This window comes from Panthera tigris, chromosome F3, assembly GCF_018350195.1.
Source record: "Panthera tigris isolate Pti1 chromosome F3, P.tigris_Pti1_mat1.1, whole genome shotgun sequence".
Taxonomy (NCBI): Eukaryota; Metazoa; Chordata; class Mammalia; order Carnivora; family Felidae; genus Panthera; species Panthera tigris.
The window spans coordinates 14,265,993-14,292,431 of NC_056678.1; the positions used below are offsets into that span (position 1 = coordinate 14,265,993).

General features: G+C 40.1%; 1 protein-coding gene across 2 annotated transcripts in view; it reads right to left on the reverse strand.

Moving 5' to 3' along the window:
• Positions 1–12,927: 12,927 nt before the first annotated feature.
• The window catches only part of VAMP4 (vesicle associated membrane protein 4), a 46,281-nt gene continuing 32,769 nt past the window's right edge, over positions 12,928–26,439 (reverse strand). For both annotated transcript variants that reach the window (XM_007088730.3, XM_042975916.1), the window contains 5 exons: positions 26,054–26,104; positions 19,278–19,378; positions 18,266–18,345; positions 15,568–15,619; positions 12,928–13,651 (listed from right to left, as the gene is read on the reverse strand). In XM_007088730.3, the coding sequence (XP_007088792.1) occupies positions 13,623–13,651; positions 15,568–15,619; positions 18,266–18,345; positions 19,278–19,378; positions 26,054–26,104 (313 nt within the window). In that variant the 3' untranslated portion in view covers positions 12,928–13,622. The remainder of the gene's footprint in view (positions 13,652–15,567; positions 15,620–18,265; positions 18,346–19,277; positions 19,379–26,053; positions 26,105–26,439) is intronic.

Genomic DNA, 26,439 nt, shown 5'->3' on the forward strand with positions numbered 1-26,439 from the left:
CCCCATTTTTTAAATCCAATTTTCTTAGAAGCCAGGGTTCAGGATGCCTGGCTGGCTCAGTCAGAAGAGCATGCAACACTTGATCTCAGGGTCATGAGTTTGAGCCCCACATCGGGTATAGAGGTTACTTAAAAAAAAAAAAAAAAGAACTTAAAAAAAAAAGGAAACCATTGTCTGCTGAGCTAATAACAGTAATATAAGAAAATTATATTTTAGATGATGCTAAAAGATATCCTTTTTGGTCTTCACTTTATGGAAAATAAAGTACTTTGACTTATTTTAAAAATGCTTTGAAACAGTTCTGGTGTTGCAGCAAGGTGTGGATATTAATGATTTTTTAAAATCATATAATTTGATGTAAAAACATCAGTGGTCTCCTAAGTTTTTCTTAATGGTGCATGGTTTCCAAACCCTATAAAAGCATAACTGATCTCAGGGTTAATCAACCTCAGCACTCTTGACATTTTGACCCAGGTAACTCTTTGAAGTAGGGGGCTGTTTTCCATAGCAGCAACCCTGACCTTTCCCAACTAGATACCAGCAGCGAGCTGTGACCATTGAAAATGTGTCCAGATATTGACAGATGTGTCGGGGGAGGTCACCCCAAATTCCTCCCAGCTGGGAGTCACTGGTTAGTTTAACTGTGTTAAGATAAACCATTTAAGATTCACCTTCTGGGGCGCCTGGGTGGCGCAGTCGGTTAAGCGTCCGACTTCAGCCAGGTCACGATCTCGCGGTCCGTGAGTTCGAGCCCCGCGTCAGGCTCTGGGCTGATGGCTCGGAGCCTGGAGCCTGTTTCCGATTCTGTGTCTCCCTCTCTCTCTGACCCTCCCCTGTTCATGCTCTGTCTCTCTCTGTCCCAAAAATAAATTTAAAAAAAGTTGAAAAAAAAGAAAAAAAAATTAAAAAAAAAAAAAGATTCACCTTCTAATTAAAGTAGGAATAAGGTAAGCTCACTTGCTTAATTGATATCTGATATGGGAAACAAAGGCAGAACAAAATGTAGATAAAATTAAATTTCCTTATAATCTACAGGCCATTGACAAATACTTGAGGGCGGGAGGGTAAGACATTCTTTCAATCTTAATGTTTTGCTAGAGGGAAAAACAACTTTAGCTTGACAATAGCTAGGCCTCCAGGATCCTGGGAGTCTCCTTTAGCATATGAAAGTCCTTCTGGAAACTTCCCCTGGACTTTACCTCCCCCAATTCCTCACAACCCCAGGGCAGCTCTTTCTGCCCAAGAGTCCTGTCCCCGTGCTTTAATTAAACCACATTTTTGCACCGAAGAAGACTCAAGAATTCTTTCTTGACCTTTGGCTCCGAGCCCCAACATTTCCACATCCTCCATAATAGAGTTTGACAAAGTAACTGGTGTTAAGATGATGCCTATAAGGCCCCTAGGTTGGGGCACCTGGGTGGTGCAGTTAAGCACCTGACTCTTAATTTCGTTTCAGGTCATGATCTCGGGTTCATGAGTTCCAGCCCCGAGTAGGGCTCTGTGCTGACAGCGTGGAGTCTACTTGGTTTTCTCTCTCTCTGTCTCAAAATAAATACATAAACTTAAAAAAAATAATAAAGCACCTGGGCTGGGCCTGGCTCTGGTTTGGTACTTAAACATATTAGTGATGATGATGGCTCCAAAGCGGAAGTGAGGGTAGGAGGGTGGGGGCGGGGAGGGGAGAAGGCGGAAGGAGGGGAGAGAGAAGACGGTGAAGGAAGGACTTGCTATGCTTTCCTTGCTTGGAAATGGGCAGAATCGGCTCACCTCTCACCGTCCACTGGCTCGGAGCCTGTGAACAGGAAAGGAGGTAGGTGAGGGCACCATCAGGCGGGAGGCAAAAGATCTGATGAGTGTTTCATCAAACTAGTGTTTTTCCTAGTTACAACGATCTCTAAGGCTTAATTCCTTCACACAGGGCATTTTCCGGTCCCAATTCCCATTGACTTGGTTTTGTGAGAAAACCAAGTGATGCATACCCATCAGACAAGCAGGATTTATTTCCAGGACAGATTAGAGAAAGTAGATCTTATGCTAATCACTGATAAAGTAAAGCTTTAAACTTCCTCCTATTACATTTAGATTTCTCGAAATCCACACCCGTTTTGCATACAGATTCAAAAACCAGTTATTGGCTAGGAGGCACTCAATAAATGCTGATTGCCTGCACTTTTATTAACCGCAGTGAACAGTAGCAAGGATCTCCTGAGGCCAATAGGAGACTCAGAATGGTAAGCAGGTGAGTTAGGCTAATTAGGCTAAGTGAGTCTAGGATAACTTGAGTTATCTTCACTTGTGAGCGCAGGTCTTTCTTCCCACAGACCCATGGCTCTGCCACAGGTTCTCTTCATGAGCGTGGGTGTTACGGCTCAACCCGGGGAGACTCGTAGCTCCTGAGAGATAGCAGATGGCAAGTTTCCTCCTCACGCCTCTCGTTCTTCTTCTCTCTTCCTCTGAAGGCGCCAGAGTTCAAGAGGTTGCTGTAGAGCTCCACTCGGACCAGTCTTCTGCACTGAGGTACAGCTATTCACGATGTTCTTGTTTGTTTGCTTATTTATTATTTTTTATGTTGAGAGAGAGAGGACGTGTGAGTGGGAGAGAGGGGCAGAGGGAAGAGAGAGAGAGAGAGAGAGAGAGAGAGAGAGAGAGAGAATCTTAAGCAGGCTCCACGCTCAGCGCAGAGCCTGACGCCAGGCTCAATGCCAAGACCTTGGGAACATGACCTGAGCTAAAATCAAGAGTTGGATGCTCAACTGACTGAGCCACCCAGGCGTGCCCCGAACGTTCTAATAGAGGTGATTTAATGTTGGTTTTGCACCAATCCCAGAGAGCAAGAGGGACCCTAAGGGGTGGCAGTAGGTAGGATCTTGCTCTCTGGGCCAGGCTAATACCAGCCCATGGGTACATGTGAGTATAACTGTACTGATTTGAAATTACTGATATACTTCCTTCCCTTTGGCAAATAGCCACTGCCCTGAGCTCTGGAGGGTCCCCACCCTGGTCCTGGGCCTAGTATTACCAAATATTTAAAAATATTTTGAATATTGCCTTGCCCAAGCTAGTGCTTTCAATTCTTTTCAACTAGTGACTGAGTTGTATTAAAAAAATTTCATTGAGGGGTGCCTGGCTGGACATGTGACTCATGATCTCAGGATTGTGAGTTCGAGCCCCACATTGGGCACACAGTTTACTTAAAATTTATTTTTTTAATTTTAAAAAAAAAGGTTTATAGTTGAGAGACAGTGTGTGTGTGTGTGCGCGTGTGCGTGGGTGCACGAGCAGGGGAGGGGCAGAGAAGGCGGACAGATGATCCAAGCAGGCTCTGCACTGACAGCACAGAGCCCGGTGCAGGGCTCGAACTCACAAACCAGGAGATCATGACCTGAGCTGAAGTCGGACGGACGCTCAACCGACTGAACCACCCAGGTGCCCCTAAAATTGTTTTCATTGAGCTTGCAGGTCATACCAAGATGGATAGAGTATTGAGGGGACAGGTTTGTCAATTGTATGGGATGGATGGCCAATAACAAATGGGAAGAGATTTCAAAGGAGTGGGATGGAAATTTGGTAATAATTTCCTTGTGCCTTGACATTTATGACAATCATCATCACTCCTCCTCCTTGATCTCAAGAGTGAGTGGAGACATGAGAAAGAGGAGGCCTGGTATAGAGTAGGTGTTCAATAAATATTTGTGACTGAACGATTGAAAACATGACTGAGTGACAAGTGGAAGTCACTACTGGACATTTGTTTCTCTGAGGGTTAAATAAGATAATCGTCAATGCGACAAATGTGAAACACCTGCTCTTTGGCAGGTTTGGGTGAGGATCCAGGGTTGAATCCAATCAAAGACTATTAATCAATTTAGAAGGGAAACAGAAGGTTGAGAAATGAGAAACTATCTGCAGCAAGGAAATCATGAGCCAGAGAAAAGTATTGTTTTTTTTTTTTTTTTAAAAAAGGAGATGAAAGTTAATGAACAGAGAATAAAATCAGTAACAGGGCAGTGGCATAAAAAAAATAAAGTTAGCATGACACTGGTATTAAGAGGAGTAGAACAGCCGGGCTCTGAGATAATCCTCCTACACCACTGCAGCTTACCAAACTTATATGGGCTCCATCTTTAAAGACAGATGTTGATACCATGTAAATAAATGCCCCAGAAGAATATAGCGGATGAGCAGGGATGGCTTCGTACGGGTGTGTGATGGGAGAACTAAGGGAGATGATTCATTTTCAGAAATACCAAATAAAAAGCTGTGCTGTCTAGTTAACAATAGGTTTACAACCTATTGGAAGTATGTATGAACCCCGCCCCCCCCTCCCCCCACTCAACAATGGAGTCCCAAACCCTTAGACGCTTCACTTCCTGGTTCTTCTTCCCCTCTCTGTTTAGGGGCTTATTTTTACGCGCTTTGCATTGAGCATGTGCCAAAGGACAAATGGAGGAGGTAGTGAAAGTCTCTGCGTCCCCTCAAGGAATGTACATGTGTTCCAATCAGACTACTTTTTGCCTTACCTGAACACAGGCGACCGGTTGGGTAAGGCTGTAAGCTCTGTAGTACTCAGCCAATGAGGAAGCAAGGGAGGGACTTGTATGTGAGCAGATAAATTGTCTGCTGTGAGTGCCCCAGTGTGCCTGTCGCTCATACATATCTGTTCTGTTTTTAATTTTTTAAATTTACATCCAAGTTAGTTACCATACAGTGCAGCAGTGATTTCAGGATTCCTTCATGCCCCTTACCCATGTAGCCCATCCCCCCTCCTACAACCCCTCCAGTAACCCTCAGTTTGTTCTCTATATTTAAGAGTCTCTTGTGTTTTGTCCCCCTCCCTGTTTTTATATTACTTTTGCTTCCCTTCTCTTATATTCATCTGTTTTGTATCTTAAAGTCCTCATATGAGTGAAGTCTTTCTTCGACTAGTTTCACTTAACATAATACCCTCTAGTTCCATCCACGTAGTTGCAAATGGCAAGATTTCATTCTTTTTGATTGCCAAGTAATACTCCATTGTGTGTGTGTGTGTGTGTGTGTGTGTGTGCATATATGTGTGTGTGTGTGTGTGTGTGTGTGTGTATATATATATATATATATATATATATATATATATATATACACACACCACATCTTCTTTATCCATTCATCCATCGATGGACATTTGGGCTCTTTCCATACTTTGGCTATTGTTGATAGTGCTGCTATAAACATGGGGATGCGTGTGCCCCTTCAAACTAGCGCACCTGTATCCCTTGGATAAATACAAGTAGTGCAATTCCTGGGTCATAGGGTAGTTCTACTTTTAGTTTTTTGAGGCACCTCCATACTGTTTTCCAGAGTGGCTGCACCAGTTTGCATTCCCGCCAGCAATGCAAAAGAGATCCTCTTTGTCTGCATCTCGCTGACATCTGTTGTTGCCTGAGTTGTTAATGTTAGCCATTCTGACAGGTGTCAGGTGGTATCTCATTGTCGTTTTGATTTGTATTTCCCTTATGCTGAGTGATGTGGAGCATTTTTCCATGTGTCGGTTGGCCATCTGGATGTCTTCTTTGGAGAAGTGTCTATTCATGTCTTTTGCCCATTTCTTCACTGGATTATTTGTTTTTTGGGTGTTGAGTTTGATAAATTCTTTATAGATTTTTGGATACTAACCCTTTATCTGATATGTCATTTGCAAATATCTTCTCCCATTCTGTCGGTTGCCTTTTAGTTTTGCTGATTGTTTCCTTCGCTGTGCAGAAGGTTTTTATTTTGATGAGGTCCCAGTAGTTCATTTTTGCTTTTGTTTCCCTTGCCTCTGGAGACGTGTTGAGTAAGAAGTTGCTGCGGGCAAGGTCAGAGAGGTTTTTGCCTGCTTTCTCCTCGAGGATGTTGATGGTGTCCTGTCTTATGTTTAGGTCTTTCATCCATGTTGAGTTTATTTTTGTGTCTGGTGTGAGAAAGTGGTCCAGGTTCATTCTTCTGCATGTCGCTGTCTAGTTTTCCCAGCACCACTTGCCAAAGAGACTGTCTTTATTCCATTGGATATTCTTTCCTGCTTTGTCCAAGATTAGTTGGCCCTACGTTTGTGGGTCCATTTCTGGGTTCTCTATTCTGTTCTATTGATCAGACATCTGCTCTTGCAACAACATTGATCAAAGGTTCACTTCACTGTACTCCAAATCGCTGTGTCCCTCCTTTGATTGGGTTGGCGGGCTTATTTCTCACACGTGACACATGCAGTCACACCATGTGCTCTTGAAGGGCGCTACACTTGGTTAAAAGCTCTGTCACTGTCTTGAAATCCTTAATAATTATCTTTGAACTTGTGCTTGTAAGCGAAGTCCAAATGGGCATGCGTGGATCTCCGCGCCTTGCCATGCATTTGCATACAGCATTCATGACTGGTACTGCTACCTGGCTTCTACAGCACTTCCACCTGCACTTGCTTTGAGTCTCCCTGAACTCCCATTGATGGGGTTGCGGAGTGTGGGGGTCCAGAGCTGACGACCAGGAAATAATTGTTGAGCCGTCTTTGGTGCAAAGAGGTGATTTTTAAAATTTTTTTTTTCAACGTTTTTTATTTATTTTTGGGACAGAGAGAGACAGAGCATGAACGGGGGAGGGTCAGAGAGAGAGGAGACACAGAATCGGAAACAGGCTCCAGGTTCCGAGCCATCAGCCCAGAGCCCGACGCGGGGCTCGAACTCACGGACCGCGAGATCGTGACCTGGCTGAAGTCGGACGCTTAACCGACTGCGCCACCCAGGCGCCCCAAAGAGGTGATTTTATTAAAGCATGGGGACAGGACCCATGGGCAGAAAGAACTGCACTGGGGTTGTGAGGAGTGACTGGTTTATACTATGGAGTTGGGGGAGGTAGAGGCAAAAGGGAGGCCTCCAGAAGGACTTTGATATGCTAAAGAGGACTCCTAAGATACTGGGGGCCTGGCTGTTGTCAAGCTAGGGTTGTTTTTTCTCTAGTAAGGCATTAACATTAAGGCAGTAAGGAGTTCCTGGAGAAACCTTATACTCTGTATTTGCCTCAACTATTTGTCAGTGGGCAGCAGGTTGTAAGGAAAGTTAATTTTGCCTACCATTTCCTTCTTGCCTTTGTTCCCCACATCGCTATGGAGAGGAGAGTGATAGCAGGGCTCCAGGCAACTGAGTCTATAGGTTTCTGGAGATTAGACTATTGGTAAGATTGCCTTTTTTCTTGTAATTTACTAAGACATTTATAAACTGATGGCTACACAGGTCCTGCATGACTGTGATCTCTATCAGTTAACCCTTTATTTTCCCCTTCCTTTGATGGGCAGCCAGGAGTGCCTGAGGGATGTCATAATAATCTCCCAGTGGTGGTGATGGTGGGGGTGGGGTTGTTAGCTTGCGCTTTGCCCTCAGCCTGCCTTACGATCCCTCATCACTGTTTGTATCCTGGGCCCAGTGGAATTCTGAGCTTGTGTCCAAATCAGCACAGCTACAACAGCAGGGGTGTTGACAGCCCCAGAGGCCACTCTTTCCATTAGAACCAGACCTTGCTTCCAATGCAGAAAGTGGGTAATGGCATTCAAGAGCCTTTCTCTCCTTCTCATACTTTTTTGATTGCCAAGTAATATTCCGTCCTGTGTGTGTGTGTGTGTGTGTGTATACACACATAAACACACACACTACATCTTTATCCATTCATCTATCATTGGACATTTGGGCTCTTTCCATACTTTGGCTATTGTCAATAGTGCTGCCGTAAAGTTTGGGGTGCATGGGTCCCTTTGAAACAGCATATCTGTATCCTTTGGATAAATGCCTAGTAGTGCAATTGCTGGGTCCAGCAGTGCAGAGGTCATGGTGGCTCTGACAAGAGTAAGTTTGGTGGCGGGTGGAAGCAGACGCTCAGCTGTCCTGTTCAAGAGAATGAGTGAAGAACCACAGCAAATATGGGCGAATTCTCCCAAAGACTGTTGCCAGAAAGCGGAGCAAAGGGACGAGGTGGAAGCTGACAGGGGCAGTGGGGAGAAGAGCTGGTTGGGGTTTTTAAGAAGGAAGAAGCAACAGCCGATTTGTATGTTGCTGGGGAGGATCCAAGAGGACACCCTGTCCCTGTCCCTTGTTGCATTGTGCTCGCAGACCCTGCGTGCATCTTGGAAGACTCCTCAGTTGACAGTCCCCTCACTCAGCACATGGGTAAGCGCACTGCCCGTGGCCCCGCTCAGTTGGCTACTAGTCGGAACTCTTCCTATACCAGCAGCTGAAGAGCAGGCTGACGTTCACCTGCTCCACAGTGCTTTCTAGCACTTAATAGGCATTTTCGAAGTGTGGCTGTTGGATTCAGGTCCTCCGATACGACCTTCCTGACTGGTTCTCCCACACATTGACTGAATTGTATTAAATACTATCGTTTTCAGAATGCACTTGCCAGGGTGCCCCCCGGCTCCCTAACTACAGCACTTTACTTGTGGACACTATAGATCTCCCAGCACAATGTGCCCCCAAATATCACCCCCCTCCCACACAATTTTGGAATATTAAAAAGAGTAAATTTAGTGTGTAGGTGGATGGAGGTTGAAGAGAATGAACACTACTCTGGTTGTTTCTACTTTTAGAGACCGGCCGGCTGAGGGATACCTCAGGGTTTCTGACCGGGACATTTACGTCTGAGAGAAATTTCTCCTCCGTCCTTTCAAGTAGACGTGACGGAGGTACATCGTGAGTATTCCACCACAGCTGAGACTCTGTGATTTTACATGGAGAAATTCCCCCTGAACTCCATCGGTAGGTTGTGCATTGGGCATGGTTTTTAGAGAACACTTTGTCTCTCATTTTCCCCTCCAGGTACTCTGTTGGAAAGCTGGGATGGGTTAAATCAGGGTGATTAGCCAGATGTTATTTTATTTTTTTAACGTTTATTTATTTTTGAGACAGAGAGAGACAGAGCATGAACGGGGGAGGGGCAGAGAGAGAGGGAGACACAGAATCGGAAGCAGGCTCCAGGCTCTGAGCCATCAGCCCAGAGCCCGACGCGGGGCTCGAACTCCTGGATTGTGAGATCATGACCTGAGCCGAAGTTGGACGCTCAACCGACTGAGCCACCCAGGCGCCCCAACCAGATGTTATTTTAAATGCTTTGAAGGTAAGGCAACAAGTAACACATACTGAATAAGCCAAAGTGCTTAATTTTGTTTTCTACGAAATACTTTATTGTTTACTATGGAGGGGCTACAAATACAGATCTGATATGAACACAATGTCCTAAACTGGGTAACATTGGTGAGAATGGTGAGGAAGAACTCAGAAGCTAGAGACCAGGGCACATGGCATTTACATTTGCTCATCTCCACCATACATCTTAAAACATCAAAGGCACTTATCAAAATGGGTAAATAAGAGTGTGGAATTTCAAACAATGATACATACCCAAAGCATAAAAATCAAGTGGTTGAATTTTCTTTTGGGTTGATTTTTAACATTTTACTAACATTTTTGATACACAATTTACTTTGTAGCCTTGAAATCTAATCATTAAGACTTCTTCAAATGAAAACCTGATGGAATACCATAAAACTGGAATTCTTCTATACCCAATTATCAAAGAGCACTAATATTTCCTGGTAAGTCCAAAGGCCACTATTATGCGAATCATGTCCTCTCTATAGTGAGGACTACAGGAACCGACTCTCACTAGCACACTGGTGGTGTCTTTGTGACTTCCTAGGCACACGATCTAGAAACTGCCATGTACACAGCATTGTGCTGGGTGCCATGGAGACACAGAAATATGGTTATCATCTGTGCTCTCACAAGCTTACATTTACCCACTTTAGTATATGTGCTGCCGAAGCGAGCACGACATTTACCCACTTCAAATGGGTCGGTCATGCTTTCAATTCCTACTGCCTTGTTCTAAGCAGTTTCTTCTAATAAAACAGGAACCAAAGAGTTTGTGTCCCCATCCCTTATTCTATTTGATTTTCAGAAAAAGAGTTAAGACCAAATCAAACTTAAAAAGACGGCCCAAGCCCTACATCAGTCCAAAGCGTGGTTCCATTTGCCTACAACATGAAAACAGCAGTGGACAGATTGAGACAGTATCTCAGCTCCACAGGACTGTCTTTACATTGCTTTGTGACAATTTCCTGCACAAACAGAAGCATGCAATGCATTCTACAACAAATGTATACATGCTTTTGGACTGACTTTGCCCTTACTCCACACTCGCAGAAAAATGGACTTCAATCACATCTCCATGTCAAAACACAAAATTAGACTAGTAAAACAGCAGGTAGCTCTCCTTGACCTAGTGATACTCTGACTCCATACAATTAAGGACCTCTTCTAACGGCATCCCTTCTCAACATGAAAAACTATTTCTTGACTATCTTTCTTAAAAAAATAGTGGTTATTTTTGAGAGAGACAGAGCACGAGTGGGGGAGGGGCAGAGAGAGAGGAAGACACAGAATCCAAAGCAGGCTCCAGGCTCGAGCTGTCAGCACAGAGCCCGACGCGGGTCTCAAACTCATGAACTGTGAGATCAGGACCTGAGCCGAAGTCGGACGTTTAACAGACTAAGCCACCCAGGCACCCCTATTTCGTGCGTATCTTCTAATCAGTGTATACACATACAGATGTAGAGTTAAGTGTGGGCAACAACACTGACAAAGCATCAACCGTGTTGAAGAGTGTACTAACAGTGAGAAATTTCTATTTCTTTTTATTCTGGCTTCCTTAATCTATACAAGTATAATTTTCAGGAAATCCCTATGCTATACAGAATTGAAAGATGTCAATTTTTGCTATAAAAATGATTTCCTAATGCAGAGTGATTGTACAGTAAGAATGTAATAAGTGGTCCACAGGAGAGCTAACACAATGTATTTCTATATCTGATGTATACTAATTATTCTTCCATTTTAGGTAATGTTCCATTTCCAATATTCAACTTTCTTCTCATCAAGGAACCCCCAAGTTCATGAACTCTAAGTGCAACTTCCAGTGAGCTTTATCAGTATAGAGAAGCCAAAGACCACAGGTAACACTGGGTTATAATCAGAGGGAGTTAATCAGTATTACAATCATGAAATTGCTTCTGGGCGATAGACTTTGGTAATTACATGTAAATCATAAGGGCATGATTCAGGCATTATAAAAATAATGACCTGATTTCACTAGGCATCAACTAGTATTTATTAAGCTACCTGAATTTTTCTGTTGATTTTTGTTGCTGTTAAATAATGGTATTTTTGATAGTGGTAAAACTGCATTTTTCAAGTGCAGGATGATCTGAGCTGAATGAGAAAAAGAATGATTAAGGGAAGAAAGGCAGGCAGGTCTGGCATCAATTTGAACAACATATTTCGCTTCTGTTTTTGATTTTAAAAAGGCTCACGTGTCTAAGATTATCATAAACATGCCAGCTATTTTCAGAGTCTCAGGATTAATCAGGACCAAGGAAGACAAAATGGTAAACTGTGAACCAGGCCACCACTAGTATGGAGAGCGACACACCTGCCACCAGTATTTTCGGCAGCAACATATTTAAATACAGAGAGAATTAATATATACGCTATTACATAAATCCTCTAAGGTTAAAATTTTTTAAAATAGTTTTATAATTTTTTTATATTTAAGAGTGGCATACTTTATTAAAAGAAAACACTGGAGATGTGGATTCTTTTTGAGAAATAATCACATAGAAACCAGATTTCTACACCTACCCATGGAAAATTAACCACTGATGAATCTAGTTCCAATCCCAAATAAAAGAGACACATACATATGTTAGGAATGATTCTGTCCACTCTGTTAAAACATTTCCATTCCTGAACTGTATTAGCTACTAAAATTCTAAGATGCTCATTTTCCTGGATATCCCCTATTTTATTAAAGGATTTAGTATTTATGTTATTTACATTAATTGACATTTACAAAGAGAGACCAGTGACAGTACCCTATAGTATGTAAGACTTTTACCTTTTTTAAAATATTCTTACTGGACTATAAAATTTAGTGATTATATTTACATCTTTGTAACTTGTAGGTGTCTTGAGTATCTCTTTTTTGTTGTCGTTGTCTTAGTGTTTATTTTGTGAGAAAGAGAGAGTGTGTGCAAAAAAGGGAGAGAGAGAGGATCCCAAGCAGGCTCTGTGATGTGAGTGCAGAGCCCAATGCGGGGCTCCATCTCATGACTGTGAGATCAGGACCGAGCTGAAATCGAGTCGGACGCTTAACCGACTGAGCCACTCGGGTGCCCCTTGAGTATCTCCTAATATGCCTCCTCCCTTCATATTTCTTTCCATTTAAACAGAACATTTTGCCTCTTAGTACTGAGCCTACAGAATTAAAACAAAAACAGATTCTGTGTTTCATACATCCTGAATTAAAATGACCAAAGAAATAAAACCTACACAGGACCATTTTTCTTTCCTAAATACTGCTTCTTCTATTAGCCCTATCTCAGATTTAGTTACATACATACAGTCAACATATCCATGTGCACCAGTGTCTGCAGAACCTCTAATGTTATGATAAAGCTTCCTCCCTGATAGAGAACTATGCATTTTCACTTTGACTTGTGGGCACATTTTAAAGTTAACAATACAGTTTATTGCTGTAAAAACAGTCTTAGATTAATGATGACTCTAGCTATTAGGTTAGTGACTGATAGATAACTCTCCTGGCTTTTTATAATCATTACTGGTGGCTAATTTGACACTTGATTGTACAACATGCATCTCTCGGGATGATCAGGAATGCAAAAGTAGCAAGTTCTAAGATGATTTTGCTACTTTTAGCACTTCTGGCAGAAGGACTAAAGAGGGAAGCTATCAAAGAAAACAAAATTAAGGAATAAGTTACCTGTGGATTTCATTTACTCACATCAGGATTGTCCCTCCTTATTGCAGGCTAACTGGAATCAGACTGAACCATGCTATTCATGTTCAAACACTCCAATGATGTTCTCCAAGAATTTTATTATCTCCAGTTTTATGGTGCCATACTATGCTTTTCATATTGTTTAAATTTTCCAGTTCCATAATCCAAATGCCAAAAAATTACTACACATTCCCTTATACAGTCAAAAATAGGTTTACTGGAATGTTTTAGTTATAGCTGAAGGCAGCAACATTTACAACATTTAGCTTTTGTTACACCCATAAACGTGGAAATTGCTCGCAAAGCAACTGTAATGTGTGAAGAATCTCGCAAATACCGATGGAACGACGGTGCATGTCTTAGCACAATGATCTGGTGCTCTCCATGGGCTTCTTTCTGGACTCCCGGTCTGACCCCAGGTTGATGCGATAATGCAGGTCCTTCTACTAACAGTCTGCAGTATCGCCATCACTGTTTAATTATGTATACAAACAATAAACTGGCAAGTATCCGGTTTCAAATTAGATCCTTGGAATATGGCAAAATAGAGGCTGGCTATCTTTGCCTTAAACATAATTTTTAAAGACACATTTTGTTAGAAGGGAAGAAGATAACTGGACATTCTCAATGCTCCAATTTGAAGTGATACTTGCCTCTTAGTTTCTTGAAAAAGAAGTTTTGAAAGTTATATACATGGGTTTCATTTAAATTATGCAGCAATCTTTTATTATTGTTGTCCCAGATCTTGCGTAATGAAGATCTCTGTCACCAAATCAAGTACGGTATTTCATGACTATAAGAACTGCAAAAGAAAGAAATGGGAAAGGAACATATCAAAATCAGATTCACATGCTATGTTAACAACAGTGCTCCTAAATGTAGCTGTGTCCACTTTTGGAAATAGGCAATGAAGAAGAAACTCGAGATGATCTGAGATGAAAGGTAACAAATGAGAATAAGCAAAAACATCATAAAACAAAGTAAATGTCTAACATTGGCCATTTAAAAAATTTATTTATCTATTCATTTTGAGAGGCTTGATCTCCCGACCCTGAGATCATGACCTCAGCCGAAATCAAAAGAGTCGGATGCTTAACCGACTGGTACCCCTGGCATTTTTTTAAAATGATTTTATTTTTAAGTAATCTCCACACCCAATGTGGGGCTCACACAACCCCAAGACTAAGAGTCATATGCTCTACCAACCAAGCCAGCCAGGTACCCCTAATATTGGCATTTTGATCAAGCAGGTTATGGCAGTATTACCATAGCATACAGCTGCTAATTTAAATATTATAAATATTATCCACTTTATAAAAAAGTATATAGGATATTTTTGAAAAGCATGTTTAATATATTAACAGTAGCTATCTGTGTAGTAAGATTACAGTTGAGTTTTACTAATGTTTTATTCCATATTTTCCAAATTATCCACCATAAATATATGGTCCATTCTTGGTATCTACAGTAGTTACGTTCTATAAAATCACCACAAACATCGAATCAGTGAATACTGACTGAATCGTTGTTGGTAGGGAACATGCAGGGTTAAATTCTTGCAAGCTCCTGGTTACATTTCTGTCAACCAATCAATATATAACCTTGTGTTTTCTGTACCTTTTAATATATATTGTTGATTCATTAACATTAAGCTCCTGGCCAACAGCACTATATGACTCATGCCCAAGTGAAGCTTATCTAACACATGTATTTTCCATAGGGTACATCACAGCCTTCCTGAGGCTGGACAGCACTTCGGCACTACACTTGGGGGCCACTTTGAACAGTGAAATCAACAAGATGCACAAAAATGTGAGAAATGTGGCACTAAATACTTATTTTATGAGCTGAAACTAGAAAGGCAGACCATGGCCTCATTGGACATCAGCTGGGAACGTGCACGTCAGAAGCCTCAAATTTTTCTCTGCTCTCAACACGGCTGCCAATGACTGGGAAAGCACCTTGATACTGATTTCTGGTTTACCAATCAGTGTCACCCAGTGGGTGAATTCCCAAACACAGAATCCACGAATAACGAGGATCAGCAATATTTCTTTGGGACAAACTGTTCTGTTTAAAAGGGGTATCACCATGGAATTTTTCAAGTGGTTGAGACCCTTTCTAAATCTTCATAAAAATCCCTGTAAACATAGGTAAAGAGGCTTTGGAGAAAAAGAGATAATAAAAATGACCCGACTTTAATAAGAATACAAAGGGAAGGAGAAGACTAATGCTTAAATGCCTGAAATCAAGTTCAAATCCAAAACAAAAAGCAACAAAACAAAAAACTATCATATGGTGAAAATTTATCTGGATTTGTCTTCCAAACATAGTACAAAATACAAGCTTCCATACCTAAAGTTAGTAATAGAAAATCGGTGTAAGAGTAGCCATATCTGGCCTCAAACAAAGAGCTTAGCCCTGTATTTGTGGGTGGGGGTGGGGGGTAGAAAGTTCTCTTTGAGAATCTGATAAAAGATATAGATTCTCTCCCATAAAAATGTACATATGCCAAAATGTAAAACTTTACATACAATTTACAAACATTGTCAGAGCTACAGATCCTAGGTTAAGAGGTCCTGACTTGGGTCAGAAGTCATTACTCAATCCTGACATTAGTCATACTGGGTCAACTGAAAATAAGTTAAAAGGGAAATTAAAATGAACTCTAAAACAAATAATGCCCCACACAAAATTACTAGTCCAATAAATACTTACTGATAATCACTAGCAAAAGGGTAACAGCAACCAAAGCCATGATGGCTTTTATCTACAACACACAAAAAGGCATAAGATAGATATTAATGTTTGACTTGTTAATAAAGTCAAGATTATCTGCAGTGCTATTTATGATACTAACTCATCAATGAACAGGCTCAATCCTTGAAAGCTTTTCACATTTTTTCTCATGTGAACTTGCTGGCTATTTGCATCTTTTTGTAAATAGCCAGAGTTCCCAAATTCAAGCATTTTGCTTGACTGGATTTTGTCCAAGGCGGTACTTACTGCACAGCAAACAGTTAACAATCAAAGCCCTCAAGAGCCTGAACATTTGTCTATGATTTCTCATGCTTCTTTCTAATATGAGACCAGGAAAAGTATGAAATTTTAGCAACTCTGTTCAAAAGTGTCAGGATATGGTGAATAACAAAGGCATTTAATACAACTGATTCACTATATACAAAGCAGCGTTTTTTATGACACTTATACTCAAAGTATATGAGAATTCTGTTGGTCTTTGTTCCCTTACTCTCTTCTTGGCATTTTTTGTCTCCATTCTGAGGAATATAATTTCAATTCTTCATGAATAACCTCATTTAATAAGTGGCTTGCCTAAGGGCACTCTGTGTGCCAGTTTCTCAGTTGAGAGCAGAAACTTTTTTTTTTTTTTTAATTTACATCCAAATTCATTAGCAAGAGCAGAAACCTCTTAAGATTAGTCCACAGTCATCTGCTTAATATTTTCAGGTCACTTCTCTATAAAATGGTCACATTCCTCATTTAATCCTAACATGCATAAGCTATAAATTGGTTTGATTTTCCTGATGAATTCAAATGAAAGTCTTGTTTTCATCAAACTTTCTCAGATAGTTGATTAAAGATGGTTCATTAATAAAAAAAAAAAAGATGCCCAGCTACTATAAACACATGAAACATTAGGAGTATCAGAAATAGCAACAAGAAGTAGCTATTGTTATGTTCCTGAAACATGTTTCTGGTAACATTTTAGTGGCATTACACTTATGAGAAAAGCAGAGTGACCAAGAGAAGCCATGGAAGCTCTGCAATTTGGACACCAGGTGCCTATCAACATTATGATAACCAAAAGATGTAGAAATTCTCCCTCCCCACCTGTTGGATTAATTTTGCTCACTTATTTTTAAAGTCAGATTTATTGAAATACACTTTCTCTAGAATAAAATTCACCCCTTAAAGTTCACTGTGATGGGTTTTGACAAAGATATAGTTGTCAGCCACCACCACCAGTCAAACATAAGGTATTTCCACCACTCCAAAATTCCCTCATACCCAGTTATAGTCAGTATCCACCTCCCTGCCCTGAGACATTGGCAACTTCTGATCTGTGCTCTGTCCCCATATCCCTTTTCTCAGCCTTTCCTAAAGTTAATCGAGAAAATGGCAGTGACATAGGGACCATTCAGAAATATAATTTAAAAATATAATTTCATTTTTCTCCCTAAAAGCATACTGTTCCTCTGATCTTCTGATCTGAAATCCAGTAAGTACAAAACCACAATTTAGATATTTAGATATGGCTAAAAAAAGCTAGTCACAATGCACATTATGATCATCTTTCTGTGGCTACACAAATGGGTCCTGTGTACGTATGGGGAAAGTGAGTGGCTCATGGACCCTTTGCTCTTCCAAACCAGGTTATAGAACAGAGAATTTCTATGAAAATGGAAAACTTAAAAGAAAACGGAAAATTTATTCTTCAAAGGATACAAATTGACAACAAAATTAAAATTCCAGACAAGGGGAACAATGAAACATGTTCCCTTCCTCAGTTCTATTTGTGAAACTAAGATGACTTAACAGGTAGACAAAAATAAGTAACTCCACAACAACCCTGGGAAGAAATTCTTAGCATATGGCAAAGCCAAGTTTAGAAAGTTATCACTAAACTTGAAAGTGAGAGATTAAAAACAGTGAGTTTATGTCTAAGATTTTCAACAAAGCCAAAAATGACACGTGGAATTGGGAGGAAAAAGAAAACTGCTCGCATGACATGAAATTCTCTATAAAATCTTAAGCATTTTCTGTTCAATGATTAGCAGCCATATTTAAGAGGTAAATTCATTCCTATAAAATTTTTGTTAAGAATATATTATTATGTACTGATTTTCATTTTTTTTCCCCTTGTTAAACATTTCTCTTTTATTTCTTATTTCTCTGGAATAATAAAGGATAGTGAGATTTTTTTTTAAGCCCCATTTGTCATAATGGATTCTGACATATAAACTACTTTTATTTTTCTCAACAGAAAATTCTTTTTCTCTAGCTTCCACTCCATCTTTTAAATATTTCTATATAATGCTAGAAGTGGCTCCAAAAAGGTACTAATAATAAATTAGATGAAAAATTTATATTTCTTATAAGGTAATAAGTCCACAAGAAGCTAAATCATTAATAAAATGTGGGTTACTTTCTGTGACGAGATCCATGGAAACATCCCTTTGGGAACTGCTTGATTCCTTTAGGTATTCCTGTCCCCAAAGCTATCAATTATTCAACAAATATTTACTGACTCCCAGCACATCCCAAGTTCAGGAGATAGAAGAAGCAAGGCAGCGGTGGTCCCTGCCCTCCCCCTAGAGCTTCAAATCTAGAGGCCCTATATTCTTCGAAGACCACCTGAGATGCTGGGCCACTTATCCAATAGCTTCTGACTTACTCTGCATCCACGCCACCACATTTGCCTTCGAAGTTGTTTCGATCTGTTGCTAAAAGCAGTTGCATTATCCGATAAGCTTTCTATATCACATAGAGGATGGAGAGAAGGATTAAACGACATAACAGGATTCTTTTATCTAGTCACACAAAGACAAGAAAATATTAATTTCTACTTCTGCAAATGCATTCCCTTTTAAGCACGAAAACAACATCCTCCCTCTCCTCCACCCACAAACTGGCAATCCGTGTTGGGAGAAAAGAAAGAGCACAAAAAGTGCACAAAAGTACAGGTCAGTTTGCTCAGCCCATTTTTACAGTAAGATTAAGAGAAGTCTTCCCAGGGCCCTCAATGTTTTCACATAAACATATGAGTTCTGGTAAGAAAATACTCTTTAAAAATTCAAGTACTTGATACACCTATAGAAAAAAAATCTACATGTGGAGAAGGTTAGATTCTTAGAAGATACAAAAAGAGACTGACTTTGAAGGAAAACAATGAATTTTAAAAGTGGTTAAGTTTTTTGGTGAGACAAGTCTGTCCAGGATTAATCAGGTATTTAGCTATTCATCATTGAAACAATATTTGAATACCTAACATGTGACAGCAACTGTTACGAGACTAACGTTTGTCAGTAAAGAAATGTTGCTGAGTCGCCAGAAAAAGCATAAGATAAAAACATCAGATTAAATTTGACATAAGTGTTGAAAATAAGTGATTAGACTTCCTCCCTGAGAGTATGAGAAACACAAAGCATATCAACATAATAAGGCAAAAAAATTTCTACTCTATTCAACAATAAATTTAAAAAATTTCCATCTTCAACCAAACAAATAATGCAGTAAGATGATTCAAATAAAGGGAGCTAAAATTAAAGTACTAAAATCACAAACTTAAGGACCAAATATCATTGTCCTAAATCAAGATTCCTAAACTTTGGCTAGAGGGATGTGAGGAGAAAAAAACTATCAAAACACAGATTAACAATATCAAGAAATATATGAGGTAGCTGTACCTGATTTGTCCTGTAGTTCATCTAGTCTCTCCCCTCTTTCAATTACCTTTGTAATATTTTCTTGCATGACATCAATAACTTCATCCACCTGATTCTGAACACTAGTTTAAAAGAAAGATTTAAAAATTATTTTTTTCTTTTAAGAATTTTATAATTGCTGAAACTTTCATTAGAAAACTTCCATGATAGAAAATAGCAAGTTCTCAGACAATTATTCAACTCAAAACATTTAAGGTTATGTAGCAATATCCTTCCATTTGTGGGCTTGAATACCCACACAATTAAAGATAAGTAAAAGTAATATTTAACTTAAAGATGGTTTGTTTTTAGCCCTGTTCCTGCAAATTAAATGTACTGCCAGAATGTCCAGTGATTTTAGAATTTAGTCAAATAGCTTGACTCTAATCCAGTTTAATCTGCTTTTCAACAGGCTACTGGGGCATCACAGACACAGCTATAACGTACTTCTGCTGTGTTTATACACTAAGGCTAACAAAGGAGTTTGCCTAGGATGTTATCAGCTTATGAAAATATTCAGTTTCCAAAATGGAAATGTACACTGATAATCAGGGGCTATAACCATTCACTGCTCATCAGTTTTCTCATAAACAAACAGGGCTTAAGACACTGGCACACCTGGAAAGGTTTTGAAGCGGCCAAGAGAGAGCAGAAAGGAAAAATTGTTTTGCTGTTTTTCAAAATGAAAATATAATTTCCTCCTTTATGTCAGGTGATGAGGGCCTGTTCTAACCAAATTTCAGACTGTCTAATAAAGATTTAATCTTTGGGGTGCCTGGATGGCTCAGTCGGTTGAGCATCCATCCGACTCTTGATTTCTCGGCTCAGGTCATGGTCTCAGGGTCGGGAGATCGAGCCCCGTGTCAGGATTCATCTTCACTGGTTCTTAGCTGCCTGCTCTCACTCAAGAGTAGCTTCAAGTACACAAACACAGAAGCATTAAGTAACTTACAGTGTTTAGTTTTCCTCTGTTCTGTTACACAAAAATTACCTTAAATTACTTCTTAAAATTGTCATACCAGTGAAATATTTAAAAGGAGAAATAAAATGAACTCACGGTTCTTACAACTCAAAATACGTTTAAAATGCATTGGATTATATATCTCTTTATATATACTATGTACATACACTATATAGTGTGTATGTGTGTGTGTATATACATATATATTATATATATGGCATATATAAGGACATGTAATTGTTGTTTCTAGTTGGGGAAGAAAGAACTGTGTCAATTATCACAATGTCACAATTATAAGGTTTTTTAAAAAAAACTCACAATACACCTCTTGTCTCTGTCCTCTATTCCACACTACCCCTCAAACTAACCCATTGAGTCAGGAGTAAGGCATGGATGTGTAATTTTTAAAAAAGAGTTCTATCTCTTCCCTATCACAGAGCTGTATCTTCAAAAAATTTGCTTTAAAATCAAAATGGAGGCCCCATTAGACAGGTGGGTTCAGAAGTAGTCTCAGATTCAAGTAGCAATTGCTATGTGTGATGACAGTCCTTCCTTCTTATGGTATACCCACTGACTATCCACAGACTCAGGGTTCACCACAGCTCCCCAGAGTTCTGTGCCTCAGATTCTACTGAATATTAGACTGAAGCAGATCTAAGCTGGGACAAGCAGATCTAAGCTCTCTTCTGCCCAAAAAGATCTAACAAGTCCCTGAATCCCTAAGATGTCTTGTTGCAATTCCTAACTATCTAAACAAAGAGCTAAAGATGTTCACCCTATCTAAGAACAATAGCACAAATACTTAAGCAACTAATTAATATATCTAATAATTAATGAGAGCCCACTACGTATTGTTTCAGGCACTGGGAAGATAGTACTGAAGAAAGCAGACAATTCTGGCTCTCATGGAACTTAAGTTCAAATGTGCAAGGAGCGTACTGCATTAACTCTTAGAGCTGTGACACAGCCCGTCCCCATCCCACTTCTCCATTTAGAGCATTTAACACTAAGTGAAAGTACATACCGATTTTCTGCCTTTCCCCCACTAAGCTCGATGAATGCAGAAAACGTGCCTATCTTGTTCACTTTTGCAGCCCTAGTACCAGCCACAGTGCTCAGAGCAGAGTACCCATTCAATGAACATTTGTTGAATAAGCAAACAATTTGAGTATAAATCCTGCAAAAGCATACCCAGTTACCTGAGGAAGATATAATGAGGCAGTATACCTGGAGGTCTTCATTTTTTTTAAATGTTTTTATATTTGAGAGAGAGAGAGAGAGAGAGAGAGAGCGCGAGCGAGCGAGCAAGGGCGCGCATGAGTTGGGGAGGGGCAGAGAGAGAGAGAGATACAGAATCTGAAGCAGGCTCCAGGCTCTGAGCTGTCAGCACAGAGCCCAATGCGGGGCTCTAACTCACGAACTGTGAGGTCATGACCTTAGCCAAAGTTGGACGCTCAACCGAACTGTGAGGTCATGACCTTAGCCAAAGTTGGACGCTCAACCGACTGAGCCACCCAGGCGCCCCTGGAGGTCTCCATTTCACTGTGACAACTGTAACAGAAACACAGCTATTGTTCATCAACGACTAGTTTTGAAATACCCAGGTAGCTATCTTCAACATTTGCAGGAGATGACAACAGCCTAAAGTAAGGCGGTTCTGCAGGGTAGGAATGGACAACATGTGCTGCAGCCCTACACATGATCAGATGATGGCTCCTATAGACATTTAATACACTACACGATTCTAAAGCAAAATAAAGTTCACCATCCACTGGTATGACACTCAATCCAGCTACTATAAAACCCTTATTTAATAATGGACAATCTCATAATTGGGTTTCTGTATTTTAAGATGTTCTCATGCCCAGAACACAACTTCCATAGAAGAGAAAATTATCTATTTGTTTTAATATAAAGGGTAATTTTTTAAAAACAAGCAATAACATATTTTGCAATTACCTTTTACATTTTCACAGCAGTTAACAGTACTGGGTTCTATTTGTATTTTATGTTGATCCTATCCTCATCATTACACTTCAAATGCCTTCAAAGCAGAGACTGTCCCACTTGTCCTTTTATTTCCTAGGTCATGTGAAATGTGCCCAGTAGGCATTCAACAAATATTTTCGGATCTGAATGAAATATCTCATTCATTCAAAAAACATTTATTAAGGAATTATTATGATACTATTTGTTGAGGACACCAATGTGAAGGTTTTAAGTCCAGTCTTTAGAAAGATTACAGTCTACTGGGGAAAACTGGTATCCATGATTATACTACATGTGTTAAGTGCCACAATGGAAGGAAGCCCATGGTACCAGTCATGCAGCCTAGATGAATTCAGCCTGGATCAGAGAGAGATGGCGTCGAGATCCTGGTACTGAGTTTTGAGGGGAGAAGTATGAATTGGGCAGAGTAATGAAAGTGGTTGATGGTAGGAAAGTTCTAGGTAAGAGGAGGGGATATTTCAAGTATCGAGTGATTCACTGGACATTGGTGAAGAAGCTGGGGCAAGAAAAGGGTGCAGGACTTCTAGATTTATAATTTGAGCAACTGAGCGTCCGTAGATGATGAGCATTGACTGAAAGAAAAAATTAAGAACTCAAAGGAAAAGCAAGTTTGTATAGGAGGGTGTGGAGATTTATATCATTTCCAGTTAAAGGAGAGTCGGATGGTAGAAGAAAGGACACAAGAGAGAACATACCCAGGAAAGGATAAAACATGCAGAAAGGAAAAGGTATTTCAACGTTGACTTAAGTCATCCTTAGAGTCTGACACAACTTGTATTCCTGAAACGTCCCTATTCTAATCAACAGGGAAGCTGCGGTGTTGTGGAGTCTGTCACAAACCTCTTGGAGCCTCATATTTTCCCACATGATCGTCTCTCACGTGTGAGAATTAGATGTAATAATGTTTAAATGCTTAGCACAATGCCTAACCCTTAGCCTGTGCTTACTGTCAGTGTTCTTCCATTAAGAAGAGAAAAGTGCTCAGCAACACTTTTCCCTTATTTTATAAAGAAAATATTTATTTTTACAGTTAACACCCCCATCTTGTGGCTTTTTAAGGTACTGTTAACAAAAGAAGGTTTAAAGTTATGCTGTATTTTTGCAACTATATTGCTGTTACATCATGGAACATTCCTTGGGGGACTTTTTATAAAGTTAAACTGATTGGACCAAGACTATAGTTAGGAAATTCTCTACCCAGAACAGAGAATGACTGTAATCCATTAGGGTTGCATTTATAAAGCTATTATTTAACTTAAAAGCAAAGAAAACATTCCAAAGAGAATCATACATTTTATACAGGCAAGTGATTACTTTAAATCTAACCAGAAAAAAATCTTCCCTCAAACACCTGAATATTTTTTTGTGAAAATAATCTGGTGGCAACATGCCAATCGAATTCAAACAAAGTAATAATGTTGCTGATCCATGAGGTCAAGAAACACCCTGTATTAAAATGTTATAAATTACATGGTGATAACAGCTTAAAGAACTCACCAGCGCTAACAGCGCTAACAATTTTGGTTACTCGACTAATGCCAGGTATCTGTCCATGGGCAAGCTGTCTGGTAGATTGTGCTCTGCCATCTTGGGGCATTCTGGGCACACACATGGAGTCATGCCCTGGTTAAATAAGCATCCATGAGTCTGTGCCCACAAGGTTTAGATGACTGACCACCTTTTAAGTCTGGCAAGATTTTAGCTCTAGAGTGAGAACCATTATACTTACTCAACAATTCCTTACTTTTCTAAAATTCTGTGATCACCAAAGATATTGTGCTAATTAATATGTGTATATATACATATTCATGTGTATGTGCCTGGCACTTGTTCACATAGACATATGCTTTGTTTGCAATGCCTATTTGGTACAACCAGCAGCGGTTTGGGGTTCGGCTGGAAAATCATATTCAGAAGACTCAATAGGCCATACTCAGTACTAGGCTCACTCTGCAGAAGGATATCAGAGACAAAAGCAAGCATATGGGCAGGACAAAAAACAAGTGTGTCATCAGGGGAGTCCTTTTCTCTAGAGCAGCTTAGGTATGAGAACTACGTGGGTGGAACAGAAGTCACTCTGGCTCAGTGTAGAGGAACAGCTCTGCTGTGGCATCCTGATGACCCTGAATGTTTTGTAACCCTCCCAGGACATGAGAAGATGGATGGCTTGTGAAGCCATCTCCCACTCATCTCCCTCGAAGATTGTCCACAGACAATTTCTTACCACCTCCCAGGTTCTGATGATGTATGAGGCTTTCTGCAGGGCGTATCTGCCGACTATAAAACCGCCGAGCTACAGTGCAGAACCGGCTCCTCTGTAACAGGGTACCCTGCAACTCCTATTACAGCCATGTGGCCCCTTTTGTTTTGGAATCGTCATTTTTGGTGTGTCCGAGAACCCAGAGGGTCTGGCAATTCTTCCTTTTACTGCCTACATGTTATGGACTGCCTGAATCTAAGCAGTCCTTTGTATCTTTACTGGCCAACAGAGACTTGGAGCAGCAGACTCTTCTGCTGGCCTTGAAGAAGCAAGTATCATGGGTTCTCCAACTGCAAGGAAAAGAATTCTGTCAATACTACTTGAGCTCAGTCAGTAAACGGATCACAGCCCTGGCAAAACCTTGATTTCAGGCTTGTGAGACCCTGTGCAGACAGCCCACCTAAGCAGTGACTGAACTCCTGACCCATGGAAAACGTGAGATGATAAATACGTATTGTTTTAGACTGTTAAGTTCAGGGCAATCTGTCAGACAGTAAGAGAAAATGAAAACGTCCTGTCCAGAACTCAGTTTGTTGGAACCTTGGTTCTGATTTCAGAATCCATTAGCTAGGATTAGGTGAAGTGTGGCTATTTTTTTCTTCATACCAACGGCTACCTGACTAAAGCCCAAGTATCTTAACAGTAACTTGATTTCCTATCACAGCACCCTTCCCACTATGTGCCAACTATAGCCTGAACTAGAGCAGTGGCTATCCCTCCTGAGATCCTGAATCCATTTAGTTTACTGTCCATAGTTAGTATTCAAAACTTAGTCTGTTTCCAAAGCTGTTTCACTGCTCTGCCCATTCTGTCTCCCTTCTTGTCAGGACTCAGATCCTTCTGACATTAGATACATTTACTACCGCATTACCCATCACCCACCACCACCAACATATACAGATAAAGGTTTAAACGGAAAATTAATTACCCATAAAACTTAGATCAATATATGTATTAGAATAAGTAACAGATATGACAACATTCTGGAGGGATACAAAAAACAACTGCACTTCCAAAAACCAAACCTATGATATTACATCTATTATTCTGAAAATGGGACTCAAGCACAGATTTAAACCAAAACTGACCTTGAGATGATGCTAAATAAATGCATCTGACATAAAGTAATCAAGTTAAGAAAACCAACAAACAGGCACCAGATTTCCTTAGCTATGATTCAGAGGTAGCCTTGTGAAAATAGAAAGTTACTGGATTTTTACAATCCTGTAGTTATAGTCAGTCTACATCTGGGCTCAGCAAAGTTTTTTCTGTAAAGGGCCAGACAGACAATAGGTATTTTAGATTCTGTGGGCCATAAGGTCTTTGTCACAGCTACTCAAATCTGCCATGGTAGTTTGAAAGCAGCCACTGGCAATAAGAAAATAGGCATGGCTGTGTTCCGATAAAACTTTATTTAGAAAAACAGGCAGTAACCAGATTTGGCTCCCAGGCTGTAGTTTGCCAACCCTGAGTCCACACAGAAATATGATAAAATCACTTAAACAAATGAGTATCTCAGGAACTTACTGCTTAATTTTATCATTTCTAGGTCCAAATCTTGGTCCAGATGGTCCCCTTCTGAAAACAAAATACCAAGTACATATTAATGAGAGCATTAAAATAAAAAATAGAAAGCACATACACACAATCAGGCTTAATTCTAAACATGGACCAGTAATTTACCCCAAGGAACCACACATAACTGGTATTGCTGGAACGTGATGTGTAATCACATCTGCACTTCACTGGCCACAACTAACCTCATTCTTCTGAATGTTAAAACTTTCAGAGAAAATAGAGTTTATATAACCTTAAGTTACACACAGGTTGTTGTAATCACTAAACTCTGAAACATCGTAACAAGAGTGCCAGTGACTATGAATAGCTTTCTGATCAGTTATAGACAGAAAAAG